This window comes from Nycticebus coucang, chromosome 6 (genome assembly GCF_027406575.1).
Source record: "Nycticebus coucang isolate mNycCou1 chromosome 6, mNycCou1.pri, whole genome shotgun sequence".
NCBI lineage: Eukaryota > Metazoa > Chordata > Mammalia > Primates > Lorisidae > Nycticebus > Nycticebus coucang.
In genome coordinates, this window is record NC_069785.1 from 107,503,131 (window position 1) to 107,517,201 (window position 14,071).

Sequence of the window (14,071 nt, forward strand, 5' to 3'; positions counted from 1 at the left end):
CTGCACAGACAGCCAATTATTGAGAGAAGGAGAACTGCCAAGGAAGGAGGAAATCTAAATCGGTGAGATGACTTTCTGGGAAACAGGACAGCCTCAGATCTATCCTCAAACCAAGGTAACTGCAGGCCTTTTCAAGAGGAGAAATTAACAATGGATTGCACACCTTGCAGCAGGTTTTGTTGAACTTCACAAGAGACTAAGTTGCTGAGGATGGTAAATCTTATTCTCAGGAAGTCTGCCCAGGGACCTTCAGGATCTCAACTCCTTTGTCTTGCAAAAAATCCACTATTTCTTAGACACAACTCAAAAACTCAAGTAGTTAAAGGAAGAGGATTATTTAAAAAAAAAAAAAAAAACATACAGGGGTCTCTCAGAGCTGTTTACACTGGCAGGGCCGCACTCCCTCTGGAGTCCCCGGGAAAGAGCCACAATTTGCCTTTTCCAGCTCCTTGTAGCTGCCAGCATTCCTTGGCTTGTGGGAGCATCACTCACATCTCACCTCTGTGGTCACACGGCTGTCTCTTCTGCCCATGTCAAATCCCCCTCTGCCTCTCTTTTATAAGAGTATTTGTGATTGCATTTGGGGCCACTCAGATAATTGAAAATATTTTCTCCATCTCAAGATCCTTAGGTAAATCCTATCTGCCAAGTCTTTGCCATGTAAGGAAACATCTGGAGTTTCCAGGATCAGGACACAATATCTTTAGGGTCACTATTCAGCCTAGTATGGACCCCAATACACAGTTTTCTAATTCCCAAAGTATTCACTAAAAATGGTCAGTTTTGTCTCCACTTTGCGATTGTTACTGATGTTGATGAACACAACCGGATCACGGGCAGTGACGATGTGGCTGCCGCGCGTCTCTCGCTGACCACTGTCTACATCAGTGGGGAGGTGCATGTTTCATAGTCACCACTCCACTCTTGTTTCCTCAGTAGTCAGACATGGCAACATTCTGAGAAAATTAATTCTCACTTCTAAAATGGTAATAATGCTATTACCCACCAAAGTACTTATTTTTAATAAACGTGGCAAATAATGGGGAGTCTTCAGAAACTTCCTGCAAGTCTAGATAGAGTGGTCAACTAGCTGGTCATGTATCCAAAGGAAATTTGTCAACTAATGGCTGCAGAATGCAACTGTTATTCAAAAAATTATCTTAGACTAATCTTCTTTACATGTTGTACTTTCACAAACTCTATTCATGGGTATAAACCACACGTGTAAAAAACACAAGTCAGTCAGTCATCCAAATTGTTCCAGCATGTTTCATTTATATCTAAAATTTACTGACACGATACTGAACAGAACAGCGTCAATTCATGACAGATTCCCATTACTCCTAGATTATTTTCTTGAATGCATGTGGAAAATATGAAAATCCCTGGTTTAATTTACATTTGCAAGCAAGAGAAGGAGGGGAAATAATTATGATGTTCAAAGCTGTCTTTGTCTACTGCCACCAGGTGGTCAAATAATCACATTGCATATCACAAATTAGAAAGTTAAGTCATACTGGGTTGGTAACTGAAACTACATATTTGTTCAAGAATATTTAACCTAAAATATGAACACAAAGAACCAACACATAAAATTTCAAGTCCTTCAATTACAAGTTACTTTTCTGTTCAAGTTTTAATTGATATAATAATAGTTATAACTTAATTAGAAAGGATCATTCATCTTCAAATAATATAGTGCTCAACAACTTAACCAAAATAGATTTTTTACTGAACCAATGTTAATATGAGTAATTTAAAGTTATAGTTTGATCAACAGGACAGAATCCTGATATTGGAGTTCTTTAAAAAAAAATCCTAGGTCGCATAATGATGGCCCTCATATGGCAATGCCTTGCCCTGTATTTATCCACATATATCTTTTCTTTCTTTAGCCAAAGTGTAAGCTTTCACAGAGAGAGGCAATGCATTTATCTGGAACTCTGCATGTAGTCTGTACTCCATAAATATTTGTTGAATAAATGAGTAGTGTGTGTGTTTCTTGCTGGGTTTGATGAAGAGTAATAAACCAAAAAATCAAAACATTCGAGGCCACAGGGCTCTTCCTGAAGTCTTTAGATAATCCCCCCACACTGTACTGAAACTAAATTCCAAGTAGCTCTCACTCCATTGGAGTTTGTTTTCTTTGTTAATTAACAAATGTTTAAAAGTCCTTTAATTCCATGTTTACCAGGTTTGTCATGAAGTTTCTGTTATTACAGGAAATGCATACTTTTATATCCCATTCCATAACAAGTCTCTTGTTTTTATCACCTGTAAAATAACAGAACAGTGTGAACATGTTTCCCCCACTGATAAACTTATAAACAGAGTGAAGATGCATTATGTTTCTGTAAGTTTCTATAGTCTATCTTCCAAACAGACTCCTAAGATCTGTTTCCCTAATCCTTAATGTACTTCCTGCTGTTTTTAGTAACCCTTTCACTAAGGAGTATGAATTTTGTGTAAAAGCACTGAAATACCAATACTGAAAAGGTATTCCAAAAAAGATTCATGCTAGGAGGCATTATACGTAAAGTCAGGTTGGTTTTCATCTTCATTTTTGAGACAGTTGAAATTCTCTACGTTCCATCAGTATTAGTCAAAAACAAACCCAAAATATCATGCCCAAAGTGACACTATAAAAGTAGACATAACCTTGGAATTCTCAGCAAAGTCTTCTGGAAACATATAACCAATTTTTCATAAAAGCCACAGTTTAAAACAGATATGAAAGCACTTTGCCATGTTAAAGCCTCTTAAGAAATATCAGGTATTATTATCACGCCCCACAAACATGAACGTCACTTTCTTTGACCATGATAATACAAACTTGTTTACTTCCTATTCATTGCACATGCATTTCGTGCAAATAGGTCTTTCCTTTTTTGCCTTCCTGCCTCTATGTTTCTCCACAAGAATGTTGTACAAGCTGCTAAAGATTAAAGTGTCACCAAATTAATTCTCTATCCCTATGACTTTCTCTTATCTGGTTTTCCTCTTATATCCCCAGTCCTGTTGAATAATAGATGTATAATAATCACCTAGACAATTAAGGTAGAAATCTGACAGCCATGCTAGATTCAGAGTTAAGACAGAGTTCCGTTTGCTTACAATCTGATAGTGAAATAGCCGAGGTAACACACAGATGTGTCATGAAAAGAGGACACTTTCATTTCATAATTCATCAAAACTTACTGAACTTGTCCTATGTACCAGCCAATGAAATGCATAAGAAAGGTATTCAGTCATATTAAATACGGTTAGTACATACATACCAAAGATATCAGACATGTGAACTAATGAGTACCACTACAGACTTCATGATAGAAATGTGAGAGAAATAAAGGAGGAGCCAGTTCTGCCTGGAGAGGGTTGGGAGTCAGGAAAGTGCAGGTGGAATGGTGCAATTCTTCAATTTAAAGTGGTACCTGATCTGCATGTTCACTCAACTGTTCATTCAAAACAATTCTGATGTGTCTGGAAGAACAACAAGAACGGGTTACTACTGTGAGGGAATTCACCGTTGGATGAATAACCTAACATTTAAAAAACTGATTACTTCATATCATTATTTACCAAATTAAAGGGTGTAAGCGCCAGTGGAATCATCCATTACAGACTTCAAGTAGTGAACAGTAAACAGGCAGAAGAAGAAAGTGTGGATGAAAAACAGGCCACGCGCACATGAGCCCCTGACACTGGATAAACAAAGATCTATGAGAGAGCAGCAGTGGGAGAAAGTGAGGAGCCTGCGTCTGAGTCCAGAACACACACGGGGACACGGGGAAGCCAGCTGAACAAGGAAGGGACGTTCCAACATTAAAAAGTAGGTGTGAGTTCAAGGTCACATTTCTACAGTTATAACTATCCTCCCATTAAAAAAAAATATTGTTTTGCCCTCAAAAATGTTGCAGTTGTATGACTCACTAGGTTACGGCATTATTTTTATCTTTGAATATTCTTTCATTTTATATGAACGAGCTCCCCATTACATTCTAAAATCTTTCCTACTTCTTCACTATTCATAAGGACAACAGAGAAAGAATAGAACATGTAGCCTCTTTAAGGATTTCTCTAATCTTTCTTCTCCCAAGAACCTGAAAGGGATCCTGTGTTAGTTTGGCTTCACTTCTATCACCATTGCCAACTTGTCATTTTGGAGTAGTTCAGATAAAAAAGGAGCAGAGTCAAGGTGAGGGGGAAGGAACGTTTCAGGAAGAGATAGATCAATCCCCAAGGATACTATAAATTCTTGTGAACTCCCCCAGGGTAGTTCAGTGGAGCAGTGAGGATGGTTTAAAATTGCAGGGCATACAGGAAAGGAAGTAAGGTAGACGCACCAAGTTGTAGTAAGACAGAGGAAGTCTACACGATGATTAAGTGAAGAGAAACAGTAAAACGATTGTGTATGTTGTGGAAGAAACTTGGAAAACATCTTCTGGCTGAAAGGATGGGGCCAGTTAGAACGGATAGTTTAGGGCGGTGCCTGTAGCTCAGTTGGTAAGGCACCGGCACATACACCAAGGCTGGTGGGTCTGAACCCAGCCCAGGCTAGCTAAACAACAATGACAACTGCAACAACAACAACAAAAATAGCCAGACGTTGTGGCGGACACCTGTAGGCCCAGCTACTCGGGAAGCTAAGGCAAGAGAATCGCCTAAGCCCAAGAGTTTGAGGTTGCTGTGAGCTGTGACACCATAGCACTCTAGTGAGACTCTGTCTCAAAAAAAAAAAGAACAGATAGGTTAGGTGAATAGTAAATTTATGGATTTAGGTCATGAGATTAAAGGAGTTAGAAAGACATGGACATAAGATTTAAAGTTAGAAAGAGGTGGACTTGTGTAAAAGAGAGGAACCGATAGAGACCTGAATGGAGTCTGACTTTGACTCTGCAATTCCTATAGCTGCTTTTATGTCATCATGGCAGAGTTGAGTAGCGGCAACGGAAACCATATGGCCTGAAAAGCCTTAAAATATTTACTATCTGGCCCAGTACAAAAAAACGTCTGCCAATCCCTGCATCTGATCCAACCTCTTAACTATTTTTTCCAGCTCAAGTAGATGTGTTTTCTATGTCCTCATCCAAGTTATTAAGGATTCTGAACCCAACAGGGTCTAATCCAAAGCACCATTAAAATCACTGTTCACCTCCTTCTTAACTAGCACAAATCCATTAGTTACCACGAGAGGAATGATAATAACAGCTTATTATCATCAAGGCTACACTTACTATTTTCCACAAAGTTTTCATAGTAAAAATTGTCAATTTCTGCTTGGGATCCATATAAACTTAAGCCAGTGCCATTTCCGATTTATGAGGGTAAACCTATCAGACACATAATCTGAACTTTCTTAATGGCTCAAGAAAAAAAATCAACAACCTTACTTTAATAATAGTAAGTCCCCAGTGACATTCAGAGACAGGTTGGAACTATTTTCACCTTATTCAACAAGAAAGCCTAAGCCATCTGGGCTTACTTAGGTCTTAATGGATGCTTTTCAAGGCCTAGAAATGTAAGAGGAGGCAGGAAAACTACCAGCTGTCATTTGTCAACGATAATAGTGTGAATAACTCAACCCAGTCCTCTTCCCAACTCTCATACCACCCTCCTATTCTGCTGTGGATGTGAGAACCACAGACACCAGCGTGATGGAACGGCACGTGGGAAGAAGTGAAGACAGATGGTCTTTTAGTGTCTACCATATGATCCTGATGAACTCAGTTATACATTTTGTGACTCTCATTTTAGCTTTTAAGCAATTTGTTGCATATTTGTGATTTCACTTGGATGCATTTTCTATAGCTGAGTTGCCAAATTGCTAAATTCTATAAAAGTAAGCGATTAGTATATTGCTTCTGAAATATTTCAATGAAACACAGAACTTGTCAGCATCTTCTCACAGTGAGTATGAAATAATTTGTTCAGGACCAACAGGGCTCACAGCTCATACCCAGCAACGGTCCCTGAATTCCTTCAGTCCAGGGAAGTAATACTAGATTTCATATTTTAAAACTCAAGAATCCTAATGTATACAATGTGATGACTATGGTTAATAATAATATATTTTATTCTTAAAAATTGTTAAGAAAGTAGATTTTAAGCATTCTCACCACAAAATCATAAGTATGCGAAGTAAGGGTATGTCAATTAGCTTGAGTTAGCCATTATTTGTCAACATATCCATACTAGGTCAGACAATTATGTCCCCAATTCATCCTAGAAAAAGGGCTACATACCTCACTGCTGAATATCACTATAGTCACCTTCCAAGTACTCCTTTGGCCATCTGGTCACCATAGTTATATTGAGCAATGAGGTTTGTAGCACTTTTTCTAGGATGAGTTTGCAAGCTTAACTATCAAACTTCATATTTCAAAGAACAGACTGTACATCACACATATACATAATTTTTATGTCAATCAAAAATAAACATACATAAAACAAAATTTGAAACTAGTTCTAATACGTAAGGCTTCAAATCATGTTCTGCTTACATTTATAGGCAAAACACTGCATCCAAAACTATCTGTCTTCACAAATGCATTTTACAAAAAAGTGCTCAAGTATCAGCCCTAAAGTCTGAGGAGAGACCGTTCCTCCTAATGAAAGCAGCTCACCTGCCTGTGCCGTGGGCGCCACACACCTCCCTGCCTTCTAACCACACAGAGCCACTGCACTGCACACCCCACAAGTCTCAAAAGCATATGGCATCATCTATCAGTTTCACATCTAATACAGAGACAGCAGAACACCAGGGTGGAGATGAGAGAGAGGAGGGTTACTATCTACACCATCTACATTTGCAAGAAACAGGCATCCTCATTCTTGTTCCAGGGTTAAAACACTGGTGTTGTCCTTGGGCTCACTCCTTTCTTCTGAAGTATATTTGGTCCTAAAACACTGCATGTGGAGGCAGAACGTTTTTGCTCCAGCCTTCTCTCCTTTTTGCTCTTATATAATATCCTGTTTGCTATTATATATTATCTCCCTGTAGGTAGCTTTTTGCTAAAACTGTCCCTCATGTAAAATTAATCTAATTAACTTAATTTTCACTAATTCTGAAATGTATTAGACATTTGAAATAAAATGTCAAACACCAGACAGGTTACTTTCACCCTTCCTTTACCTTACTGAGAACAAAGCAAATGGTACCTGTGAGCTGAACTGCAGGGAGGTGGCCAGGGAGGGGGACTCAGGGACAATGCACTCGGCTCAGGCACTGAGGACTTGGAGATGTGGGGCTAAAAAAGCCATCGGCCTCCTTCACTATGACAGCAACAATGAAATAATTCAGTTTGTGTCTGTGTGACAGGCGGTGAGGATGGAAGGCTGCCCTGACCACAGCACCAGCCTGACTGACTGCCCAGGAATGTGAACCCTCCTCATTTAAACACAGAACAGGCCATGCCACCCTCCAAAAGAAATTTTCTATGGCTTCCCAAGGCCCCCACCATGACGGGAAAACTCACCAGCCTGTCCCCAGGCCTTTCGCTGGAGGACACCTGTTCACCTGTGTTCTCATCTCCAAGTCCTGACTAAAGAACTCTGCCCTCCTTCCTCACCCCTCAATTCCTAACCCCCCCTTCAGCCTTCATTCCTCTGTTCAGATGCCACTTCCTGCAGGAAGCCCCTCCGGATCCCCTGAATGTACATTAGGGGCTCCTTGAGCGCCTATCACAACATAAAGAATTTTCACACTATTAACTGTAAAATACATTTTTTTTCCCAAATAAAAATCTTATGATGAACTCAAATGTGTGAGACAGAAGTGTGGAAGTGGAGCTCAGAGCCCTTATCTCAGGGGTTAGGGGGCTGGCCACATACACTGGGGCTGGCAGGTTCTAACCCAGCAGAGCCTGATGAGCAACAATGACAACAGTGACAAAAAAAACAGCTAGGGGAGCCATCTGGGGAGCCATCTGGGGAGAGGTCTGGTGAGCCGTCTGTGCAGCAGTGTGGGGAGCCTTCCAGGGAGCGGTCTGAGGAGCCGTCTGGGGAGAGGTCTGGGGAGCCGTCTGGGGAGAGGTCTGGGGAGCCGTCTGGGGAGAGGTCTGGGGAGCAGTGTGGGAGCCTTCCGGGAAGCAGTCTGGGGAGCGGTCTGGGGAGAGGTCTGGGGAGTCGTCTGGGGAGAGGTCTGGGGAGCTGTCTGGGGAGCCGTCTGCTGATGAGGAGGTGGGACCCTCATGCTGCGCTTGGCCTCCTCCTTCAGCGAATTCTCCAGATAGCAGCGCTTTCCAGAACGCATCTGAAGATAAGCGCCATACACTGGGACTAACTATGAACGGTCTGTATTTTCTATTAGACTATACATTTCAAGAAGGGAGGATCCATACATTTTATTCATATTGTGTAGACAACCAAGTTCCTAGCACAAGGTAAGGCGGATGGAGATGCAAAAAATAATCACTGAATAAATAAGTAACTGTTACAGCAGGGTCAGCAGGGAAGCTCAGGACAAAATACTATGTGTGTCACCCTTCACTTTTACTCGTTTTCTGGAGTTATGATATTGTTCATTATTACAATAGATTTTAGGGGCACAAGTATTCAGTTACATGTCTAGATTTAATAGTGGTGAATTTAGTGTAGCCAGGACACTAATCAGTGTATACTGTACCCTGCAGGTGATTTTTCATCCTTCGCCCAACCCATCCTACCCCTTCTGAATCTCCATGTCCATCATACACCTGTCTGTTTAGAATACAGTTTAAATCAAGTAAAGAATGACCTGAAAAGAAAAAAATTCTGCAAAAGTCTAGATAGCTCAGACATTAACTCACTTCCACCCTCAAATCTTCTTGATCCTTTTCTGAAAGATCAACGTATTCCCTAAATGACATGGCATAGACAAGTCACAAACATCCTACACCTGGTTCACCTAAAAGATTTTTCCTATTTTAATAAAAGCAAGGATTTTATCAAGGTGATCCAGAACTTACATCAATCAGATTATTTCGGCAAAGAAAGTTCAAGAGTAAGTTCCAGAAGGAAGATGATTTACATTATGACTCAGCTTTCCAGGACAGAGACAGGAGCAGGCATATCCTTCTAGACTCTTGTGTGATGGAGCTCTGAGCCCCCACCTGCTCAGTGTCTCCTGTGACAGCACGCTAACACTCAGGGCAAGTCATCTGAGATCAGTGACTCTGTGGGCCCTGCTCCATTGTTTGAATAATTGTTCTAAACAATACAGTTTTCCTTTCATTCACTGAAAGGAAAATCCTGTAGACAAAAATTACTGTCATTCGATGAACTCACAGTGGTTATTAATGTGACACAACCTAGCAGCATCCAGCACTACATACCATACAGACACCTCGTTAAACTTTCCTCTTCAAAAGAATCTCTTTTAAATAGCATCACCTACAGTGGTAAGTCAAAGGCATGTTGAATTTAAAATATGTAATCACCACTATGCTTTGTAACATTATGAGGCTTTAATATCCTTAGAGTTGAAAAAAATATAAACACAGAAGTACATAAGATTTAGTCACTAATCTGATTCTTAGCTTTTCTAGAATTTTTTCATATTATCCTATGCTTTGCTGTCTTTGCTGTAAGCTCGTATCTTTGCACTAAAGTCAATGGGCTGCCATCAAAAGTGACAGTAGAAGGCCACATTATTTAAGAAAGGAGTTTGGTTACTTTCACATCCAGAACAGCACAGTTACTAAAAGTGTAGGCCTACCACAGGATAATGATAGTAATAGATGACTCAAACACTGGTGTATTATTTAAACAGAACTAAAATCGGAAATGTTTACCTCCAACACCCATACTTTCTGAAATCTACAAAAGGTCAAGAAAATGAAGAGTGCATCTGTGTTCTTAACCCCCTCCTCTGCAGGAAGTTCTATCTAGTTAGATCTTAAAATAAGTAAATACTGCTGTCATTTAATTGCTACCTTTACACTTCTTGATCAACGCTCTAAGCAACACTTAGCTGTGGCCAGTTATTATTACAAAAGCACTAACTGGATGCTACTGCTAAATTAAGATTTGCTCTGTTTCTAGAGACAGGAATGAGCATCAAAAATAATTCAATTTTAACAAGAATAATAAATAACAAATATGACATGAGAAAGTATAATCATTTAACTAAGTACTATGTATTATTATATTTTGATCTTTCTTAGCTATAGCTTTCCTCCCTGAGAGAGGGACCAAATTCAACAGCCCTCTAACATTGGGCCACCGTTAGGCCTTCTGCAGGTGGAAGGGCTCTGCAGATAGACCTTTAGAACAAGAATGATGGGAAGATTCGGGAGGCCACGCAATACCATCAAGAAGCCTCCTATAATGGAGATAGAACTACCATTTGGTAACTCTAACACTGTTATGTCCACATTATTTCTTACCTATTCTGGTTGTCTGAAGTTATACAGCATAGTAGATCAAAACCAAGTATTTGTATATTAGGCTAGACAGGATCCAACACACCCCGTGACCTGGACAGGACACCTGGCCTCTTTGTTCTCTACCTGACCTCAACATTAGGCAGCATGGCAGGAATAAATGGATGGCATTCAAGTGTGAGGACAGGTCCATCATCAGATAATGGTTCCCCAAACTTCTATTCAAGAGTCACATCTAAATTTCTGTTGTGATTTCTTACCATCTGCAATCTGAGAGCCAGATCTTGTAAAGATCTTAAATTAAGGTTTGGAAATTTTTGTTTTCTCTCTTCCTCCTGTTTCTATTCCCTGTCCATAGTCTCCTCAATATTTTATGGTATCTTAATACAATAGTCAAAAAAGCAAGAACATTGTCACCTTCCTTAGGGAAATCTGGGAGAGCAAGTAGAAAAAACTTGGAATCAGAACAAGTTTTAATTTATTACTTTCTCTCTTTCAGCTCAACTATTGCCATTAATATTTTCTAGTTGCCGTCTACACTTTTTAAAAGACTCTGTTCTTACTTTTTCACCAGGAGTCTATGGCAATGTTTCTCAACCTTCTTTTTTTCACTATCACTAAACGTTCACCCCAAAAATGAGCCTTTTAGACATTTTTTAAAATTGTTCTCCCTCTGTATGAATATTAATACCGCTATCTGTTCATATAGGCTAGTCCTTTGGAGAAACACCAACCATTCCATTACAATATCTAAGATTATTTTCAGCCCCTAAGATCCAAGTTCATACTGCCCCTGTTGGACGATGCGTTCTTATTTAAGAAAAAGTTGCCATTCTGAGCTTCCCAAACTAACTCATTAATGTGTCAATATCTTCACTCTATATAAAACAATTTTTATTTTAGTCCCTAACCTACTTTTTCCTCTTTTCTAGTCTTATTTGTGAGATGAGATTGATATTGAGGAAAATAGTGAACAATTAAGATCTAATAAAAAAGTGTGTCTTGGGGGGACTATTGGGGTGATGGCTAAATAGTTTAAATCAAAATATGAAGAAATAAAAAAGATCCAGGTCAGTATTTAAAATTTTTATAAAAAATAAATTTTACATGTAGCCTAGATGGATATATATGTACATATATATATATATATGTGTGTTCATATATATGTGTGTGTATGTAGAGAGAGAGAGTTTTAACAACAGAAACTAAAATTAGATTATTCCCTTCCAAAAGAAGAAAATGCTAAGCTGTGAAACTTGTTTTTAGTTGGAATCTCGGGTTAAATGGGCAATGGTTACATACTTTTCATTTTCTGTCCTTGACTTCTTGTAACTGATATTTGGGAGGCTAAGGATTACAAAATTATGGCTGTGAAGTCATGCAAATTATAAATGGAATTTTACTCTATGTAGCTAAAAGGACATATGAAGTACAAACTAAAACTCAACTAGAAGATCTGTCCCTGGTGGAAACATTAGAGAGTGAAACAAAACCATAAAACTTGCATCTTGAGCCTGAACTTTTTCTGAAGTTAAGTAAGAAAATGTGCCTTAACTAAGACGGAGGGTTATCAAAAACGCAGTGCCATAGTATTTTATATAAAAGCACAGTTATAATGTGAGGTGACACCATGGCTTCCCCTCCCACCCACCTACATCACTGCAGGTGACTTGAGCACCTTGAAATCCACAGTCTACTTGGTATCAGAAAATACAACAGTTTTGTTTTTCCTTCAAAGTCCAAAGTCTTCCAGTGAAATCCAAATTGAGGGCACACCAAAAAATGAAATTCATAAGGCATTAAGGTGGATAATAAGAATTTACCAAGTAAGACAGTCAAATGCTGCCAGCTTTGTGGTCTCCTTGGGGGATATGCTAGAATTTTAAGTAGGCAGGACAGAAGGGTATCGATGTAGGAAAAACAAAAACCACAAACCTATGGGTCAGTTCAGGCACATGACAAAAACAGCTGCAAATTGCTGGGAACATCAGCTACAGTTGGGAATTGAAGGATAAATCAACTTAAGAGCTAGGTGGAGGCCCCAAAAGTAAATAAACTCAACTTAGAGTCTCTGGACCCAGGTGTCCTCCAGAGTAAAGGAAAACAAACAAGCTAGCTTGGGGCCTTTCTTAGGACAACTGCTTTGAGAGTTTTGCTCCCTGCAAACAGTTGGAAAACCTATACAAGGAAACTGGCAGCAGAAGCCTGATCCCGCTGCGGTACAGAAGAAACCCCAGAAGTTTTACCCTCCTGGTCTCTACCACGCTCAACTCCAATAAAAGTCACTTAGGGGACGGAAGTGGCAATATGCTGCACATAGCCCTCTCCTAAAGATAAATAATATACGAATGAATGCTTACTCCGTTCCAGATACAGCTGGACTGACACTCATTATTCTTCCTCTCTCCGCTGAAAGAATAAAGTCAGTCGCCCAGAGGCGCCACTCTTGAGTCCCTCCGCCTATCACGAGTTTAAAAGGTGAAGAGCCTCAGAAGGAGGGGCGGCACTGTCTACAACTTTCTCCATCTCCCCACTGGGGCACCGCATCCTGGTCTCAGAGACCCTGAGACACCAAACCTGACTTCTCAGGGTGCAATGAGATGAGCCACTTGACTCGTCCCATCCGCTCCAGCCTGCTGCGCCCCACCGCCCACAGCCCCATTCCGGAAGAAAAGGGCTTTCTCAGGACTGGGGACATCGCGACCGCCCTCCCCGAACAATGCATTCAGCCCGAGTTCATATGGAAGATTCAAAAAGGAGGGGGAGGCGGCAACAGAAAGTACAATGACAACAAACAGAATTACCGTTAAAATTAAAAAATAAAGTGAGTCACTTACCATCTCGCCTCAGGTTGGAGTTGCGCAACGCTTTGATGGATGCGCTCTGCGGAGCTGCAAAAGTGTCACGATAGCTGCAAAAGTTTGCGCAGACTAGAGTGTAGACGAAAGTGAGCCGGTGCATTTGGGATTAGCGACCGAAGCACAGCGCCGCTCCGAGAAAAAGCCGGGTTCCTCTCCCGGGACGGACGCCGCGCCCTGCGCCCTCGCCGCCTGAGCCTGCAGCGTGGCCCGCCGAGCTACGCGCCGCGCTCGCCGCAGATTTCCTGCATGCCGAGCTGCCCGAGCGCGTGTGGCTGCCGCACTTCCTTGTGGTGCTGAGTTGAGAGATGGTGACCGGACAAACAACAGGTTGACGTTTGCTCGCCCCCTCCGGCGGCCGGCAGCTGCAGCACAGGCCGCAGGGGGCGGGCGCGCGGAGCAGCCGCGTCCTCGCCGCCCGCGGCCCCCGAGCGGCGGCGCCAAGGCCGCCCTGCCCCGAGCATGCCCAGTTTGACAGCGGGCCAGCGCTCTCCCCGGCGCCCGGGGCTTTACCCGAGTTGTTAGACCACAAAGAAAACAGAGAACGAGGTGCCCAGGACGAAGCGGGAGAGGGCAGAACCCCAGGACTTCCCAGAGGTGATTGGTCCATCCACCCATAAGCACGGCTCTCGCCCTGATGATGGTGGGATTTGGTGACAGAGACTGGAGTTGGGAGTTTATTTTACAATAATCCAAATGAGAGGCTGCTTAGTTAAGATTTCACTATGCGTGTAGTGAAAAAACGCAGGCACAGAGGAGCCCGACTTGAGCTTTCCCCTGGGCTCCAGGCAATGTGACCTAAGTGAGTTAAGGGTAATTTCTGACGTCCTTCCTAAGTCACTGGGCTGTGGA

At 41.3% G+C, this 14,071-nt stretch overlaps 1 protein-coding gene across 2 annotated transcripts in view; it reads right to left on the minus strand.

Annotated features, from left to right (window-relative positions):
• Positions 1–13,613, minus strand: part of PDGFD (platelet derived growth factor D) — a 271,148-nt gene extending 257,535 nt beyond the window's left edge. The window contains exon 1 of one of the 2 annotated variants that reach the window (XM_053595482.1): positions 13,199–13,613. In XM_053595482.1, the coding sequence (XP_053451457.1) occupies positions 13,199–13,322 (124 nt within the window). In that variant the 5' untranslated portion in view covers positions 13,323–13,613. The remainder of the gene's footprint in view (positions 1–13,198) is intronic. The other variant, XM_053595483.1, reaches the window with a different exon arrangement.
• Positions 13,614–14,071: the final 458 nt, after the last annotated feature.